Here is a 20,709-nt window from a genome sequence, read left to right on the forward strand (position 1 = left end):
TGCATGTTTTTCACATGTACCCCAAAACCTAAAATGCAATAAAATAAAAATAAAAAAAAAAAAAAAAAATAAATAAATAAAATTAGAAAATATATGCTGTCTGGAATTTGCTTTGAAATAATATGGTAGGAAAGGAGTGGGTGGGAATAAAAACAGATTGACCATAAATTGAAAATTGTTATAGCATAAAGGTGGATACACTCAGGTTTTGTTTTATTTTTCTAAACTACTTTTGAATATATTTCAGGTATCACTCACAAAGAACTAGTATCCAAAAAAAAAATGTTCTGATGGGAGTGTAAATGATGCAATCATTTTGAAAGCATTTTGGCATTATCTATTAAAGGTGAAGATATGGATACTTATAATCCAGTAATCCACCTTCTAATAAATACCCATCAGAGATGTATATGAATGTTAATGGAAATATTTGTAGATAACCAAAAATTGGAAAATAATATCCATAAAGATGAGAATGAGTAAATATGTTACATTCATGCAGTGATACAGTGAATGGCAATGAGAATGAAATAGATCTATACATAAAAACATGGATGGGCTTAACTGACATAATTTGAGTAGTATAAAGACCAAATAAATAAAGGCAGTATGGTTAAATTTACATAAAGTTAAACTGCAAGCAAAAGTAAATGGTTGGAAGGGCATTCATAGGTGGCAAAACTCTAAAGAACAACAAGGAAATAATTACTGTAATGGTTACCTCTGGGAAGAAGGTAGTATTTTGTAATTAGTGAAAAAATCACCTGGGGGGTTACAGGTGCTTGCAAAGTTCTATTTCTTGACCTGAGTTTGGTTGTATGTTATCTGGATGTTTATTTTATAATTATTTGTTTATGATTAATGCACTTTTTAATAGATGTATTATAGTTCACAATTTAACAGTAAAAGAAAGACATGATGTCAAGATAACTAGTTAATGCATTAAAATAACATAAATTTTTCTGATCCTAAAAAGGGATCCAAATGAATTAAACATTTAGACATAAAAAAAGAAACAATAACAAGCTAAAAATAAATAATAAAAGAAAGGTTAACTTACTGATAAGGTAAGAAAATATATTGAAAAATTAGAATATATGAATATGAAAATACAAGTTTTATGTGGGTGTGGATGAATAGGAAGTTCTCTATACTGTTATTGGGGGTAGAAAATGGTGTTATAATTCTGAAGGCAAATCTAGCACATCTAAGGATTTACCTAAGGAACTAATAGGGAAGATCCTAAAAAACAATGGTATAAGGTGGCAAAGATATATTCAGTACCTGATCTTTGCACGAGCTTTGTTGGTGAAAAGCAAGCTTATTTTAGAAAAGGAAAAAGAAAAACTAAAAACAATCAAAATGTTCGTCTGTAGCCAATAAAATGAAGTTATCCATATAATAGATTATGTAGCCATTTAAAAAGATCACGTATATCTAACATGTCTAATGTAAAATATTGCCAAGATACATTGTTCATGATAAAAAGAATATAAAAGAATATGAAAATAATACCAAATACATAAAAATATATACCACACTGTCAAACATGTTTATCCCTAAACATGTTTGGTAATGGAATTAGACAAATGATAGGTCCTTACACCTGTGGAACTCAATGAAAGGCAGTCACAATAATTGATATACAGATCCACTGATCTGTGTCAATTTTGAGTGGATGGGTAGATGGGAAGGATACCCATAAGGACATATATTTGCCCTCTAGAGACCTCTGAGAACCTCAGCTTTGGTGGTTTTCTGCTATGCGCCAAGCATAGGCTAGGTGCATAAGCCAGTGCACTATCCCGTGTAACCCCTCATCAGCCTATAAGGCAAAGATTCTTTTCTACATTTAACACGTGAGAAATCTGATGCTTGTCTATAGTTACACAACAGATCATCTGCCTGTGTTGTCTCCTCCATGTCCATTTGGCTCAGTTATTAGCCAGTTTCTGTGGGATTTGTACCTCGGCTTCTTAGCAGCTCCTGGTGGTTATCAACTATGTAAGAATATAGATGCTGAGTGAGTCAGTACTCACAGGTAACTCAAAGTGTACAGGATACTGGCACAATTTGAAATACAATGTTTAAAATTATTAAAATATGAATATTAAAAACAAATATTTTAAAGGTGGCCACTGAAGTCATTTGGAGAATTAGGGGAAGGGGACAAAGGGGCTCTCTTGTCTATGGTTTTCACAGCTAGATGTCTAAATTAGTCAAGGTTCTCCAGAGAAATAGAATCAATAGGGTGAGAGAGAGTGTGTGTGTGCACGTGTGTGTGCACACGTGTTTGCACGCATGTAGGTTCATGGAGTAAATTCATGCAATTATGGAGACTGGCAAGCCCAAAATCTGCAGGGTAGGCATGTAGGCTGCAGACCCAAGGAGAGCTGATGTTGCAGTGCCAGTCTGAAGGCTGTTCAACAGCAGAATCTCCTCTGCTCAGGGGAGATCAGTCTTTATTTCTATTAAGGCTCTGAACTGATTGGATGAGGTTCACTCACATTATAGACAACAATCTGCTTTACTCAAAGTCCACCAATGTAAATGTTAATCTCATCCAGAAAACACCCTCACAGAAACATCCAGAATAATATTTCAACCAATAGTAGGGCTTACCACTGTAAAGGAACAAATGGGAAAAGATAACTTATTTTGTTAGCTTAACTTTAAATTCAAATTAATCATGAAAACTTTTTTCCTCTCTAACCAGAGTGCACTTTCATATTGTCTGGATTCACTTGAATAGGACTTACAGAGTGTGTGCTCTGAACACCAAAAATGTACTTAATTAAAAACCAGAAACATTAAATATCTAGAAAAAGCCACAAATGTTGTAAATAACCCATAGGTCAAATAAATAAATAAATACATTACAGACAAAATAGAAATATTTCTAACTCAACGATAACATATCAAATTTTGGAGATGCTGTTAAAACGGTGTTTAGGAATAAATCTGTAGTTTTAAATGCTTATAGTAGAAAAGAAGAGAGGTCTAAAATCGATTAAATTTTTATACACAAAAGCTAGAGAATACAAGGATATTGAACCCAAAGTAAATAGAATAAAACAAATAACTAAATGTAGAAATATATCATTATTTATGGATATTTTTGAGGAGACTCAATATTGTTAAGATGTCAGTTCTTGTTTCCCAAGTGATCTTCAGAGTCAATGCAATCACAATGGAAATCCGAGCAGGAGGGCCAGGCATGGCTGCTCACGCCTGTAATCCCAGCACTTTGAGAGGCTGAGGCGAGCAGATCACTTGAGATCAGGAGTTCGAGACCAGCCTGGCCAATATGGTGAAACTTCATCATGCAAATTCTATGGAAACTATTCCAAAACTAGAAGGGGAACTACTTCCAAACTCATTCTACAAAGCCAGTATTACCTTGATACCAAAACCAGACAAACGACAAATCAAAAAAAGAAAACTACAAGTCAATATCTCTGATGAATATTGATACAAAAAAACCTTAACAAAATACTAGCAAACCAAATTGAATACATTAAAAAGATCATTCATCATGTCCAAGTGGGATTTATTCCAGGGATGCAAGATGGTTCAACATACACAAATCGATCATTATGATAAGTCGTATTAACAGAATGAAGCACAAAAACCTTGTGATCATTTCAATTGATGCTGAAAAAGCATGTGATAAAATTCAACATCCCTTCATGTTAAAAGTACTACAGTAAACTGGATATAGAAGGAACATACCTCAACATAATAAAAGCCCTATAGCTAGTATCATACTGAATGGTGAAAAACTGAAAGCCTTTCTTGTAAGAACTGGAACAAGACAAGGATGCCAGGTCCATTTTCACCACTGTTATTCAACATAGTACTGGAAGTCCTAGATAGAGCAATCAGACAAGAGAAACAAATAAAGGACATCCAAATTGCAAAGGAAGAAGTCAAATTATCCTTGTTTGCAGATGATATAATCTTATATTTGGAAAAACCTGAAGACTCCACAAGAAAACTATTAGAGCTGATAAACTCAGTAAAGTTGCAGGATTAAAAATCAACACACAAAAATTAGTAGCATTTCTGTATTCCAACAGAGAACAATTTGAAAAAAATACAAAAAAAGTAATCCCATTTACAAGAGCTACACATAAAATAAAATGCCTAGGAATAAACTTAACCAAAGGAGTAAAACATCTCTATAATGAAAACTATAAAACATCGATGAAAGGAATTGAAAAGGACACCAAAAATTTAAAAATACTCTATGTTCATGGATTGGAAAAAATCAATATTGTTAAAATGTCCACACTACCCAAAGAAATCTACAGATTCAATGCAATCCTTACCAAAATACCAATGACATTCTTCACATAAATAGAAAAAACAATCCTAAAATTTATATGGAACCACAAAAGACCCCGAATAGCCAAGCCTATCATAAGCAAAAAGAACAAAACATGAGGAATCACATTACCTGACTTCAAACTTTACTACAGAGCTATACAAGCCAAAACAGCATGGTACTGGCATAAAAACAGACACATAGATCAATGGACTAGAAGAGAGAACCCAGAAACAAATCCACATACCCACAGTGAACTCATTTTTGACAAAGGTGCCAAGAGCTTACACTGGGGCAAAGATGGTCTGTTCAGTAAATGGTACTGGAAAACTGGATATCCATCTGTAGAAGAATGAAACGAGACTCCTATCTCTCACTATATACAAAAATCAAATCAAAATGGATTAGAAACTTTAATCTAAGACCTCAAACTATGAAACTTCAATGTGAAAAGCTCTGAAAAACCCTCCGGGACATTGGTCTCTGCAAAGATTTCTTGAGTAGTAACCCACAAGCACAGACAACCAAAAGAAAAATGGACAGATAGGATCACATCAAATTAAAAAGCTTCTGCACAGCAAAGGAAACAATCAACAAAGTGAAGAGACAACCCACTGAATGGGAGAAAATATGTGCAAACTACTCATCTGACAAAGTATTATTAACCAGATTATATAAGGAGCTCAAAGAACTCTATAGGAAAAAAATCTAATAATCTGATTTAAAAATGGGCAAAAGATTTAAATAGACATTTCCCAGAAGAAGATATACAAATGGCAAACGGGTATATTGAAAGGTGCTCAACATCATTGATCATTAGAGAAATGCAAATCAAAACTACAATGAGATATAGTCTCACCCCAGTTAAAATGTTTTCATCCAAAAGACAGGCAATACCAAATGCTAGCAAGAATGTGGAGAAAGGGGAACCCTCATCCACCATTAAAAGGAATGTAAATTAGCACAACCACTATGGAGAACAATTTGGAGGTTCCTCAAAAACTAAAAATTGAGCGCCTGTATAATGCAACAGTTCCACTGCTGGGTATATACCCAAAAGAAAGGAAATCAATATATTGAAGAGATATCTGCACTCCCATGCTTATTGCAGCACTGATCACAATAGTCAAGATTTGGAAATAACCTAAGTGTTAATCAACAGATGAGTGGATAAAGAAAATGTACTTATATACAATGGAGTACTATTCGGCCACAAAAAGAATAAGATCCTTTCATTTGCAACAACATGGATGGAACTGGAGGTCATTACGTTAAGTGAAATAAGCCAATACAGAAAGTTAAATAGTGCATGTTCTCACTCTTTTGTTGGAGCTAAAAATTAAAACAATTGAACTCATGGAGAAAGAGAGTAGAAGGATGATTACTAGAGGCTGGAAAGGGTATTCAGGGGTGAGGGGTGAGAAAGGGGGATAAAGGGTACAGAAAAATAGAAAGACTAAAACTATAGTAAAAAATTATTTGATTGTTCATTTAAAAATAATTAAAAGATATAATTGTGTTGTTTGAAACAGAAAGGATAAATGATTGAGGTGATGTGATTTTCCTATCACCCTATTTTTCCCTGATGTGATTATTTCATTTTGCATGCCTTCATCAAATTAGCTCATGTAACTCATAAATATATACGCCTACTATGTACCCACAAAATTGAAAAATAAAAAACAAAGAAGTAATTGTGTTAAAAAAAAATGTGTAAGTTAGTGAAATAGTATAAGGGAAACACTCTTGTTATAATCGTCCAGATAAAAAGATGAAATTTTTCCAGCCACCTCAGAAGCCCTTCCATGTACTCCTTCCCTTTTCCTCAAAAGTAACTGCTATTTTGACGTTTATAATAATCACTTTCTTTGGCTTCTTAGTGGTTTTATCTCCAAAGTGTGCGTTGCATCGCTGGACACTATAGTTTAGAGTTTAGTCTTGCTCATTTTAAATTTTGTATGGTTATTTAAAGTATTAATCTACAGATTTTATGTCCATCTCTTGCTTTCCTTATAAATTATGTGTGAAATAACCTGGGCTATTTGACTTGTACAGTTTCCCACAAGACTGGATTTTGCACTCTACTAATGGTGTAGTCCAACCTGATCTTCTTTTCTCTATTTTGTAAAAATTGGCAACCATATTCAGGGGTTTTATTAGACTTGGATATGGTCACTTTGGATTAACAAGCTGTATAGTTTTCTTTCACGAAGGAAGAAATGCTCCTTTTGGTTCCTATCAGCCATTGATGTTTAATGTGATCAAAGGAAAACCTGTAATTGTAATGTGCTTAAGAAAATGTGGTGTGGTGACCTCCAGCAACCAGCTAATGAGTTCTCCTTTCACACTTCCTGCAATTCAGTTTCTACAAATACCAAAGATTTAATTTTAAAACTATATATGTATATACATATACATATTTATACATACACACATGGATACATAGGTACATACATAGATTTTTAACTAAGACACACACACTCAGAGAGATATCAAGGGACAGGGCTTTAAATATTGACACAACAAAGAGTTTACCTTTGTCCAGATGACACAATTTGGTAAGTACAGGTCTATCGGTGCTAACTTTACTTTTCAGTCCTTTGTTGCTAATTCACAGTCATCTTTGACTGAGGTACTGGACTCTTAATATAAATTAACCCTACCTGTCATATTAATTTTTCTGGTCACTCTGTCTTGAAATCTCAGAGTCTTGTTTGATTTTTACCCCTTCCCTAAGCAACAAGTCCCTGTCCTTCTTCACTGTGACAGCTGAATCAGTCCTTTAGGCCCTTATCATCTTATATATGAACTGTTAGAGTGGCCCATTCTCTGGTGTTCCTCCATTCTCGCCCCCTCTCCTTCAGAAAGGTTTAAGTAAGATGTCCAAGGTTACATAACTCATTAGTGCTGAGCCTGGGAGTTAATGCAGTTTTAGAATGAGGACTGTCTCAATACATCCCTATGTTTTCTCCCATCTTCATTCAACCTCCTTCCCTTTGTTCACTGATGAGTCAATAATAATTGTGGAGGCTCCCCAGATGCCTAGAACTTCCCTGTGTACTTTGGATGTAAAGTGCTGGATCTCAGAGGAAGGATCTACACTGTTGAGAATTCTACTCTCTGGGTGGGCTGAATACCCTTCACATGGAGAAAGAGCTAAAGGGAGGGGTTGACTGTCAGGCCAACAGGTTCTAGGGGAAGGCAATGCCAGATTGGTCCCAAATAGAAAAAGCCTCAAGGAGGAAAAGTATTTGATCTGAGTCTCAGAGGATGGGCAGGATGTAGAATTAGGATGGGAAGAAGGAAGGAGACCTGTCTGAAGGGACCCGGGCCCAGCATCCCTCCCATTACTTGCCTTGTCCTATTTCATGCTGCTTGTAGATAGAAGTCTACTTTCTCCTTCTTTAGAAATGTCTATGGATGATGTATATTGTCTGAAAGTGGTTCACTGCAAGCAGTTTGTGGTATGTGTCAGAAAATCTGTGTTCTGCACTCTCGTAAGGCCTTTCTCACTTATTTTCAAGTCATGAAATCTGAATTCTTCAATCTTTCTGTATAGAACTTAGACCCATGCATTAAAAATATACATGTAGCTTAAGCTCACAAATCCATTCCTAGATATCCATAATCAATGATACTTATAAAATTTAAGTACAACAAAGTTATAGTGAATATGGTTGATCAGAGTTGCTTTATACTATACTAATATTCTTAGATAAAAATAGAGAAAACCTTATGTTTTACACCATGTTGAGTTTTGTGTGGATGTATTCCAGATGATCAACTTTGCCAAAGTTTGGTTGCTGACTGTAACTTTATTGCATCACTCATTTTAGCCAAGAGCACTAATTGCCCCCAGTGACAATTTATTCCATCCTCCTTTAGGTAATAGAACTTTGCTCCCCAAAATTTTAGAAGACCTCTTGCTTTCATTTGTTTCTGTTTGAGAGAGGATATCCCTCTGTCACCTAGGCTGGAGTGCAGTGATATGCTCATGGCTCACTGCAGCCTCGACCTCATAGGCTCAGGCGATCCTCCCACCTCAGTCGCCCTAATAGCTGGGTCTACAGGTGTGTGTCATCATACTTGGCTAATTTTTTGAAAGACAATGTCCTGCTACGTTGCCTAGGCTAGTCTCAAATTCCTGGCCTCAGCTTCCCAAAGTGCTGGGATTATAGGCTTGAGCCACCTTGCCTAGAAAAACTCTTGATCACTCAACAAGAAACTAACATTCCCCAGCATCCTTCAAAACCAAGCATGTCTACTTGTCCAAATTCTTTGCAATAGAGTGTGAGTAGATGTGGATTGTATAACTTCTGTATCATTTCTTCAAAAGAGAATTGTTTGTTTTCTACTTCCTCCTTCCTCTCTCCTGTATTAAAACTCAGAAGAAATACAAGATCAACACTCTAGGAAATGGTAGAGCAACAAAATAGAAGGCACCTGACCTCATATAGTAGACAAATCCACTTGCCCCAAACTCTCTTTCTATCTCTGGTCTATTTTGTGTGAAAAAACTACATTTTTGTCTGAGAGAAGAAATTATCTCATGGTGAACCATTGTATGTTTGGGGCCTCTATATTATAGTAGCTTATCCTGTATTGTAAGTACACTAGTGAAAGAAGTGATAGAAATTGATCATCACTTTTTTCTGATGGAAAAAGGAGGTTAAAATGAATTCATGATATGTGTTCTGCACATTTTTCCTAGTTTGTATTTATTTATATTTTTGTTTCTGGTGGTTTCATGTGTAGAAATTGTTTTAATATCCTTTTACATAAGTATATTCAGAAATAAGGAATAATTACATTTTATCTATTACATTCCATGTTTATACATATATATGCATATATATTAGAATCCCATTGAGCATGCTGTTTTTAATCTAATTTGCTATTATTTAAAGTATAAATAATGAATAGTTTTATCATTAAATACCCATTTGTTTTATGGAACTCAATGATATGAATATGAAATAACTTCTTTAAGCCAAATAATCGATATTGGCTTATTTTGGTTTTTTCCCATTGTTTTACTGTTGTATTTGTTTATTACCATGAATATCTTCATGCATAAACCTTTTCACACATTTAGATAATTTTTGTGGAACAGAATGTAAATAGTGAAATAACTATATCAAATAGTACAACTATTTCAAAAATTCTAATTATTACTGTTAAATTGCCCTCTATAAAAAATGTACCAAATTACATTCCCACCTCTAGTGTGAAAATTGTTTTAGATTTAACAATTTACTATGACAAGAAGGATATCTGTTTTCTTTGCATTTAGTGAATAAAGTATAAATACATACGTAAATGTGCCCAAATTATAAGTTTATAACGGCTGGGCACAGTGGTTCGCGCCTGTAATCCCAGCACTTTGGGAAACTGAGGTGGGCAGACCACCTGAGGTCAGGCGTTTGAGACCAGCCTAGCCAACATGGTGAAACCCCATCTCTACAAAAAAAGTACAAAAAATTAGCCGAGTGTGGTGGCACACACCTGTAGTACCAGCTACTTGGGAGGCTGAGGGAGGAGAATCGCTTGAACTGTGAGGCAGAGGCTGCAGTGAGCCGAGATCCCACCACTGCAGTCTAGCCTGGACAATGGACGGTATGACGCTCTGTCTCAAAATAAACAAATAAAATAAAATATAAGAAGTTTATAGCTCAATGAAGTTTCACAAAGTAAAACCTTTGAACCAGCATTTAAAACAAAACAACAAAGAGCAACTGAACATTACCAACACTGTAAAATCCTCATTCCAGTGATTACTAAAGAGTGCTACTACCAAGAATTCGAACATCACAGATTAGTTTTGCCTATGTTTAAACTCATATAAATGAAGTTATACATTAAATGCTTTTTTTTCCCCTCAGACTTCTTGATATTAACATTATGCTTATGAGGCCCAATCATATTGCTTGTGGTTGCAATTTGTACATTTTCATTGTTGAATAAGATTCCACTGTGTAAATATATAATTTATTTATACATTTTCCTGCTAAAAAATATTTGGGTATTTGATAATTGTTGGCAATTTTTTAAGTGCTATTACAGATATATGTGTAAATGCTTATGTTTCACAGGTCCATATAATACAGACAAACACATACAGACACAGACACATTTTAATCTTTGAGATAATATTGTACTCATATAATTGTATTCAATTTTGATATCTAGTAGTGGATATTTTGGAGCTTTCTTCATCTAAAAGACTGCCTTGGCTATATTTGGCTCTTTGTATTTTTGTACTCATATTTGGAATTTGATCATCAACAAAAAGTGATATGTTGAAATTTTCATATGGATTGCCCTGAATTTATAGATGACTTTGGGTATAATTGACATCCTTAAAATATTGAGTATTTCAATCCATGATCATGGTAATCCCTACACTTATTTAGTTATTCTTTAATGTTCTTGAAACTATTTCATAATTTTCAGTGTACAGGTCTTGGAAGTATTTAATTAGATTTATTCTTATATATTTTATTTTTAGCCAATCTTATTGGGCTATAATTTATGTACAATAAAATACACACCTTTTAACTGTATAGTTCAATGCCTTCAACAAATGTATTTGTCAATGGAGTCACTACCCTACTCAGATACAGAATGTTTTCCTCAGCTGAGAGAGTTCCATTATGCCTCTTTGCAATAAAAAAAATCCCAACTTTCAAGCCAGGCAAAAACTGATTTGATCCAACTTGTATCAATATAGATTAGTTTTGCCTGTTTTAGAACTTATATAAATGCAATCATGCAGAAAACACTCAATTGTGGCTGGTATCTTTACAGATAGGATTTACTTTTTCATTTTTTTTGAGATTCATATACGGTATTGCTCATATCAATAACTTGACCCTTTATTATTGCTTAGCAGCACTAAAATGTATGACTACATTACAATTCATCAATTCACTTATTGGACATTTAGATTTTTATCAACTCTGGGAATATCATAAATGAAATTTCTATGAACATTCCTATGCAAATATTTTTGAGAAAATATGTTTTAAATTCTGTTGGGAAAATTCCTAAGAGTGGAATTTCTAGAACATATTGTAAGTCTAAGTTTAACTTTTCAAAAAACTGCCACAAAGTCTCAGAGTAGTTGAACCTCTTACCAACAATCAATGAGGGTTTCTGTTGTTTAGTATTTTCAAAAGTGCTTGGGACTGTCAGACTTTTTAAGTTTAGCATTTATAATGGGTGTGCAGAGGTTTTTCATTCTGGATTTATTTTACATTTCCCTGATAGTTAATGAGGTTGAACATCTTTTCATGAGCTCATTGGTGATTTGTGTATGTAGTTTTGTGAAATGTTTATTCAAATCTTTTGATCATTTTAATTGCATTATTTGCCTTCTTATTTTGAGTTTTTGAAGTTCTTTATACATGCTCTGAATTCAAACCCATTGTCAGATACACATATCGTGAATATTTACTCCCAGCTTCTCACTTCATTTTAGTAACCATGTGTTTTAAGTGGTAGAAGTTTAAAATTTTGATAAGTCCAATTTCTCATTTTTAAATTTTGTGATCTGTTCTTTTTGTTTCCTAAGGAATTGTTTTCTCAAAGACTGCAAAGCTTTTCTCTATGTTTTATTCTAGAAGTTTTCTAACTTGAGCTTTTACATTTAGGCATATGATCCATTTTTAATTAACTTGTGTATAGGTAAAAGGCAAAGCTCCTATTTTTCCTTTAAGAATACTGTTATTCAGACTTTAAACCAACAAAGATCCAAAGAGACAAAGAAGGGCATTACATAATGGTAAAGGGATTCATGCAACAAGAAGAGCTAACTATCCTAAATATATATGCACCCAATACAGGAGCACCCAGATACATAAAGCAGGTTCTTAATGACCTCCAAAGAGACTTGGACTCCCACACAATAATAGTGGGAGACTTTAACACTCCACTGTCAGTAGTAGACAGATCAACGAGACAGAAAATTAACAAGGATATTCAGGACTTGAACTCAGATCTGGACCAAGCGGACGTAATAGACATCTATAAAACTCTTCACCCCAAAACCACAAAATATACATTCTTCTCAGCACCACACTGCACTTATTCTAAAATTGACCACGTATTTAGAAGTAAAACACTTCTCAGTGTTTTACTGTTTGTTATGATTTCCATTCAATGCAAAAGAACGGAAATCATAACAAACAGCCTCTCAGATCATAGTGCAATCAAATTAGAACTCAGGATTAAGAAACTCACTTAAAACTGCACAACTACATGGAAACTAAACAACCTGCTCCTGAATGACTACTGGATAAGTAATGAAATGAAGGCAGAAATAAAGATGTTCTTCAAAACCAATGAGAATGAAGACACAATGTACCAGAATCTCTGGGACACATTTAAAGCAGTGTCCAGAGGGAAATTTATAGCACTAAATGCCCACTACAGAAGCAAAGAAAGATATAAAATCAACACCCTAACGTCACGATTAAAAGAACTAGAGGACCAGCACTTTGGGAGGCCCAGGAGGGTGGATCACGAGGTCATGAGATCGAGACCATCCTGGTCAACATGGTGAAACCCCGTCTCTACTAAAAATACAAAAATTTAGCTGGGCACGGTGGCGCGTGCCTGTAATCCCAGCTACTCAGGAGGCTGAGGCAGGAGAATTGCCTGAACCCAGGAGGCGGAGGTTGCGGTGAGCCGAGATCGCGCCATTGCACTCCAGCCTGGGTAACAAGAGCGAAACTCCATCTCAAAAAAAAAGAAAAAAGAACTAGAGGAGCAATATCAAACAAATTCAAAAGCTAGCAGAAGGCAAGAAATAACTAAGATCAAAGCAGAACTGAAGGAGATAGAGACACAAAAAACCCTTCAAAAAATCAATAAATCCAGGAGCTGGTTTTTTGAAAAAATCAACAAAATAGATAGACTGCTAGTCAGAGTAATAAAAAAGAAAAGAGAGAAGATTCAAATAGACTCAATAAAAAAATGAGAAAGGGGATATCACCATCAATCCCACAGAAATACAAACTACCATCAGAGATTACTAAAAACACCTCTATGCAAATAAACCTGTAAATCTAGAAGAAATGGACAAATTCGTGAACACTTACACCCTCCCAAGACTAAACCAGGAAGAAGTTGAATTCCTGAATAGACCACTAACAAGGTCTGAAGTTGAGGCAGCAATTAATAGCCTACCAACCAAAAAAAGTCCAGGACCAGATGGGTTCACAGCTGAATGCTACCAGAGGTACAAAGAGGAGCTGATACCATTCCTTCTGAAACTATTCCAAACAATACAAAAAGAGGGAATCCTCTCTAACTCATTTAATGAGACCAACATCATCCTGGTACCAAAACCTGGCAGACACGCAACCAAAAAAAGAAAATTTCAGGCCAATATCCGTGATGAACATTGATGCAAAAATCTTCAATAAAATACTGGCAAACCAAATCCAACAGCACATCAAAAAGCTTATCCACCACGATTAAGTCAGCTTCATCCCAGGGATGCAAGGCTGGTTCAACATCTGCAAATCTATAAACGTAATCCATCACATAATCAGAACCAAAGACAAAAACCACATGATTATCTCAATAGATGCAGTGAAGGCCTTAGACAAAATTCAACAGCGCTTTATGCTAAAACTCTCAATAAACTAGGTATTGATGGATCATACCTCAAAATAATAAGAGCTATTTATAACAAACCCACAGCCAATGTCATACTGAATGGGCAAAAACTGGAAGCATTCCCTTTGAAAACTGGCAGAAGACAAGGATGCCCTCTCTCACCACTCCTATTCCACATAGTATTGGAATTTCTGGCTAGGGCCATTAGGCAAGAGAAAGAAAGTGTACTCCAATAGGAAGAGAGGATGTCAAATTGTCCCTTTTTGTGGATGACATGATTGTATATTTAGAAAACCCCATCGTCTCAACCCCTTAAGTTGATAAACAACTTCAGCAAAGTCCCAGGACACAAAATCAATGTGCAAAAATCACAAGCATTCCTATACACCAATGATAGACAAAAAGAGCCAAATCATGAGTGAACTCCCATTCACAATTGCTGCAAAGAGAATAAAATATCTAGAAATACAACTAACAAGGGATGTGAAGGACCTCTTCAAGGAGAACTACAAATCACTGCTCAAGGAAATAGGAGAGGACACAAACAGATGGAAAAACATTCCATGCTCATGGTTAGGAAGAATCAATATTGTGAAAACGGCCATACTGCTGAAAGTAATTTGTAGAGTCAATGTTATCCCCATCAAGCTACTAATGACTTTCTTCACAGAACTGGAAAAAGCACCACTTAAACTTCATATGAAACTAAAAAAGAGCTTGCATAGCCAAGACAATCCTAAGTAAAAAAAAAAAACAACAACAACAAAAAAAACAAAGCTGAAGGCATCACGCTACCTGACTTCAAACTATATTACAAGGCTACAGTAATCAAAACAGCATGGTACTGGTACCAAAACAGAGATATAGACCAACGGAACAGAAGAGAGGCCTCAGAAAGAATGCCACACAATGACAACCATCTTATCTTTGACAAACCTGACAAAAACAAGCAATAGGGAAAGGATTCCCTATTTAATAAACGGTGTTAGGAAAACTGACTAGCCATATGCAGAAAGCTGAAACTGGATCCCTTCCTTACACCTTATACAAAAATTAGCTCTAGATGGATTACAGATTTAAACATGAGGCCTAATGCCATAAAGGCTCTAGAAGAAAACCCAGGCAATACCATTCAGGACATAGGCACAGGCAAGGACTTTATGACTAAAACACTAAAAGCAAGGGCAACAGAAGCCAAAATAGACAAATGGGATCTAATTAAACTTAAGAGCTTCTGTACAGCAAAAGAAACTATCAATAGAGTGAACCAGCAACCAACAGAATGGGAAAAAAATTTTGCAATTCAAACTGACACAAGAACAGAAAACCAGACACCGCATGTTCTCTCATAGGCAGGTGTTGAACAATGAGAACACATGGGCACAGGGAGGAGAACATCACACACTGGGGTGTGTTGGGGGTGGGGGTCAAGGGGAGGGACAGCAGGGAGTGGGGAGATTGGGGAGGGATAACAGTGGGAGAAATGCCTGATGTAGGTGACAGCTGTGAGGATGGAGACAGCAAACCACTATGGCATGTGTGCACCTATGCAACAATCCTGTGAGATCTGCACATGTATCCCAGAACTTAAAGTATAATAAAAAAATTTTTTTTTTCAATCTACCCATCTGACCAAGGGCTGTATTCAAAATCTATAGAGAACTTAAACAAATTTACAAGAAAAAACAACCCCATCAAAAAGTGGACAAAGGATATGAACAGACACTTTTCAAAAGAAGACATGTATGCAGCCAACAAACATATGAAAAAAAGCTCATCATCACTGGTCATTAGAGTAATGCAAATCAGAAGCACAATGAGGTACCATATCACACCAGTTAGAATGGCAATCATTAAAAAATCAAACAACAAATGCTGGAGAGGATATGGAGAAATAGGAACAGTTTTACACTGTTGGTGGGAGTGTAAATTAGTTCAACCATTGTGGAAGACAGTGTGGTGATTCCTCAAGGACCTAGAAATAGAAATTCCATTTGACCCAGCAATCCCGTTACTGGGCATATACCCAAAGGATTATAAATCATTCTATTATAAAGACACATGCACATGTATTTTATTGCGGCACTGTTCACGAGAGCAAAAACTTGGAACCAATCCAAATGCCCATCAATGAAAGACTGGATAAAGAAAATGTGGCACATATACACCATGGAATGCTATGCAGCTGTAAAAAAGGATGAGTTCATGTCCTTTGCAGGGACATGGATGAAACTGGAAACCATTTTTAGCAAACTGATGCAAGAACAGAAAACAAAACACCACATGCTCTCACTCATAAGTGGGAGTTGAACAATGAGAGCACACGGACATAGGGAGGGGAACATCACACACTGGGGCCTGGGGGGTGGGGGGCTAGGGGAGGAATAGCAGGGGGCGGGGGGATTAGGGAGGGATAGCATTAGGAGAAACACCTAATGTAGATGATGGGGTGATGGATGGAGCAAACCACTACCATGGCACACATATACCTATGTAGTAAACCTGCACGAACTGCACATGTATCCCAAAACTTAAAGTATAATAAATTAAAAAAAAGAATTCTGTTATTTCAGCACCATTTGTTAAAACACTATACTTTCCATATTGAATTATCTCGACATCATTGTCAAAAATGAATTAACAACATATGTATCAGTTTATTTCTGGACTCCCTATTTGGTTCTATTGATCCACAGGTCTGTGTTTACTACTACATTAACTGTATCATTACAATTTAAGTCTTGAAATAATATAATGTAAATCTAAAGATTTGTAGGATTTTTGTTTTTCTTTTCCTTTTTTTTTTTTTTTTGAGTCTGAGTCTCCCTCTATCATCATGCTGGGGTGCAGCAGCTCACTACAACCTCCGCCTCCTGGGTTGAAGCGATTCTCCTGCCTCAGCCTGCCGAGTAGCTGGGACTACAGGCGCGGGCCACTAGGCCCAGCTAATTTTTGTATTTTTAATAGAGACTGGGGTTTCACCATGTTGGCCAGGATGGTCTCGATCTCTTGACCTCGTGATCCGCCTGTCTTGGCCTCCCAAAGTGCTGGGATTACAGGCGTGAGCCACCGCGCCTGGCCTAGGATATTTTTAAAAAAGTATTTGTCTATTTTAGGTCCTTTGCATTTCCAAATAAAAAATTTATGAGTAAGTTTGTAATATTTATCTTGTATCTGCAACCTTCTTAAAATCAATTCTTACTCCTATAGTAGATTAACCGTAGATCCCTTTGGATTTCCTGAATTCATGATTATTTGATCTGCAAATAAAGACATACTTCTTATCATTTGAACCAGAAATTTGTGAAAAAGGTCTTTTTTTTCTTTTAGTTCTGAAAACCCAACAAAGCTCTGTAGCACTACAACTCACTAGTTCATCTCATAGAAGGGCCTCATATGTCCAGGGGCCCCTCAAAAGGAGAGTCATCAGCTGCCCTGTCCTTTTCCAAGTTCTAAAAAAGCAGCTGCCTGTAGAATCTATATTTATATAATGATTTAACAGGACAGGTGGTTAGGATGTTTTTCCCAACTTAAATCCCGTTTTTCAAGTAAAAATAACATTTTTTCCTCTTTTAAGACGTATATATTTTTTGTTTCATATGAAAAAATACAGAAAGGTATTAAGAATGAGAAAAGTCTACTCTCTTGGGCTCCTTTTCTGATATACCCCTTCAACTAGTTTTAGTGGAGGGAAAACAGAGTATTGGTAGGAGAGAGGACAGAAGGAGGTGAATCCTGGGAGCCAAGGGCAGAGAAAGGCAAGTCCCCAGAGTGGGAACGGCTAACAGCTCCCTGAGATGATATGTTCCTTCCTGGGCAGGCAGAGGAAGTCCGAAGAACACACAAAGAAAGGAGAGTGGCAAAGCCCAGGCTGGGGATGTTAAAAGGGACTCCCGGTGTGGATGGGGGCTGGCCCGAAAGCGCCGCCTGACTCGGAGCTGCAGGAGGGGGCGTGGGACGGGGGCGGAGCCGCTGGCGACGACAACAGCCCCACGTGACCTGCCAAGTGAGTCTGGTCTCGCTCTGGCGTCAGAGCCGCCGTCGCTCGCTCTCTTCTTGGCAGCTGTACCTGCTCCAGGTGGCCCTGAGGACGTGCGGGCCAGGGGCGGCCCCGAAAGTAGGAAGCGGAGAGGAAGCAGGTGAGGGACCTGGAGGGGATCCATGGGGTTGGTGTTGGGGAGCGGCCCCGGCCTGAGGATGACCCACTCCCGGGGAGCCGCGCGGCGACGCAGCCGGTCCAGCGTGAAGCAGACCCCGGGCCCCACCGCCTTCCGTGAGCCGAGAGGTGCCCGGCCCCGCGGGGGCCGGCGGTCCTGAGGCTACGACCCTTCGGAAACACCTGCCTCCGCCACCTGCGCAAGCTTTTCCGACACCCCTGCCCCGCCCTTCTTGGTGCAGAAAATGGTGGTCAGCTTGGAGGGCGGGGCGGCTGAGGCAGGGGGGCGAGGGCGGCGAGGAGGGCCCGGGCCTGGGACGGGGAAGGGGCTGGGTGACAGCTTGTCATCGCTAGCGTTCCGCTGCAGCAGCCCCCACTCCCCGCCCCCTGCCCTTCTGCAGATCTGCGGGACTAAGTGTCCGGTGGTGCACCTCGCGTCAAGAATCGGGAGGAGGAGGAGATCGCAAGGATAGGCCCAGGTCGGTGCGAGGAACGGTGGTGGGGCGGAGGTCGGAACGTGAGGAAAGCCCAGTCTGAGACCCCAATCCTTGCCTTCACCTCACAGTTCGCAATCCTCCCCCTCCCCCACCCCATCCTCGTCCTCCATTTTGGTGCCTGCAGAGGCCTGGAGATGGATCTGCAGGGAAGATGGTGGGCTTTGCAAGAGGGAGGGGCTTGGACTGCCCCCTCGCGAGGGCACACTCGGCCTCTCTGGTGGAAAAAAAAATGAAATTTAAAAAAGGCCTTTGAAGTCCAGGGCTCTGAATTTTGAAAGGTGTGTAGTAGGGTCTCTGTCCTCGGTGCTGATCAGTTCACCAAGAATTGAGTCTCTTTTTTCTCTCTTGTCTCCTAGGAGTAATGGAGTCCAAAGAGGAACGAGCGTTAAACAATCTCAACGTGGAAAATGTCAACCAGGAAAATGAAGAACAAGATGAAAAGAAGCACGTTACTAATAAAGGGGAGCCCTTGGCCCTCCCTTTGGATGCTGGTGAATACTATGTGCCTAGAGGAAATCGTAGGCGGTTCCGCGTTAGGCAGCCCATCCTGCAGTATAGATGGGACATGATGCATAGGCTTGGAGAATCACAGGCAAGGATGAGAGAGGAGAATATGGAAAGGCTTGGGGAGGAGGTGAGACAGCTGATGGAAAAGTTGAGGGAAAAGCAGTTGAGTCATAGTCTGCGGGCTGTCAGCACTGACCCCCCTCACCATGACCATCACGATGAGTTTTGCCTTATGCCCTGAATTCTGATGATTTCCCTGAAATTAATAGGAAGACCCCTGCTTCCTAAACTTACATATTTGTGGTGTACCTTTGTTGCAAACCTTTTGATGTTACTTATTTCTTGTGGGTCTCCTGATACCAGCTTCTAACTGAATGTTGTTTCTGACCCAGTTTGTAAGTTTCTGTCAGCAGGGGAGTTTTACCTATTGCATGGAAAGATACTCATTATATATTGTGAAGTTAATAAAGCAGTTTTAAAAAGCACTCTCTGCATTCTTTTTTACTTGTAAATAATGTTTATCTTTGTGGTAGAATTAAGAGGGAGTTTTATTCTTGCTTATCCATCATTTCTTATTTTTCAAAATGGAACTCATATTACTTATATATGACCACCTTATAAAAGCAATGTGAACACTTATTAAACATTTGTGACAGAATCTCACTTTCAGCTTACCTCTGGGATCTCTTTTTAGAAATGTAAGAGACACATCTCTCTGAAGATCATACTATTTATCAGTAAGATGAAGACAAGCAACCTCCCAGGGTTGCTGTGTGGACCAGATGAGAGAATAAGGTTGTGAACTTTCTCCCAAGTTCTTGCTCTTAGTGACATGCATGACCCAACCCTTTAAATATTTCCTTCCGTTATTAGAGGAAATTTCCAAGGTGAGGTCTTCCCTATGCTTACAAGTCCAGTGGGCTAAGGAGTAGGTACGTTCATTCCTCTGCTGCTGTGCTCTATTCTCATCTCCCCTGGGTATTATTCTGTCTGCTAGGTTTTGCTCCTACCCTGGCTCCTACCACTGCAGATGTTCAGGAATCCTCAAAGTGAGAAAGTCCCACCAATTTCTCTGGAATTTCCAGTGGATTGAATCCTTGCTCTACTTTACAAAAGTGTGGACAAATCCCCCCTCCCTGTTCTGTTTCATGGAAAAACATTGTCTATCTAGCTCTTTCCTTACAGGTAGTTCTCTCCCAGGCAATCTCTTCCTTGGTGTAGCAGACGATGTAAGATGTGTGAGGAAACACAGCCCACTTTTAATCTGAGACAGTCCCACCTCATAGCAGCTCACATTCATCTGAAATCCATAAATGTACAGAATTTTGTTATCTATATGGAGTTGGACATCAGGATATCATGTTAGTGAATCAACGTATACACAAATGAGATCTTTATGAGAAGTCTATGGGAAGACAATTGGGGTTAAGTGTCCCAGCAGAACTAGGGAAATAAAATCCCCTGCAGTTTGTACTAATCAGATGAAATATACACATTTTATGTATGAAGACAGTCTTACAAACTTAAAGTTAGGATTCTAGAACGGATTGGCAAACAACGCATGGGCCATCTGGCCCACTGCCTATTATTTGGCCTAT

The 20,709-nt window shown here is 37.9% G+C and overlaps 1 protein-coding gene across 1 annotated transcript; it reads left to right on the forward strand.

The window, feature by feature from the left end:
• The first annotated feature begins 17,943 nt into the window (after positions 1–17,943).
• BEX2 (brain expressed X-linked 2) lies at positions 17,944–19,596 on the forward strand. The gene is made up of 3 exons (XM_012436866.3): positions 17,944–18,090; positions 18,509–18,586; positions 18,961–19,596. The coding sequence occupies exon 3, from the start codon at positions 18,966–18,968 to the stop codon at positions 19,350–19,352; it is 387 nt and encodes a 128-aa protein (XP_012292289.1). The 5' UTR covers positions 17,944–18,090; positions 18,509–18,586; positions 18,961–18,965; the 3' UTR covers positions 19,353–19,596.
• Positions 19,597–20,709: the final 1,113 nt, after the last annotated feature.

This window comes from Aotus nancymaae, unplaced genomic scaffold, assembly GCF_030222135.1.
Source record: "Aotus nancymaae isolate 86718 unplaced genomic scaffold, 86718_ANA_hifiasm-v0.15.2.pri h1tg000004l, whole genome shotgun sequence".
Taxonomy (NCBI): Eukaryota; Metazoa; Chordata; class Mammalia; order Primates; family Aotidae; genus Aotus; species Aotus nancymaae.

Bases quoted from the DNA above. Each gene is read 5' to 3' on its own strand.
- BEX2 (XM_012436866.3), top strand. From the start codon at position 18,966: ATGGAGTCCAAAGAGGAACGAGCGTTAAACAATCTCAACGTGGAAAAT.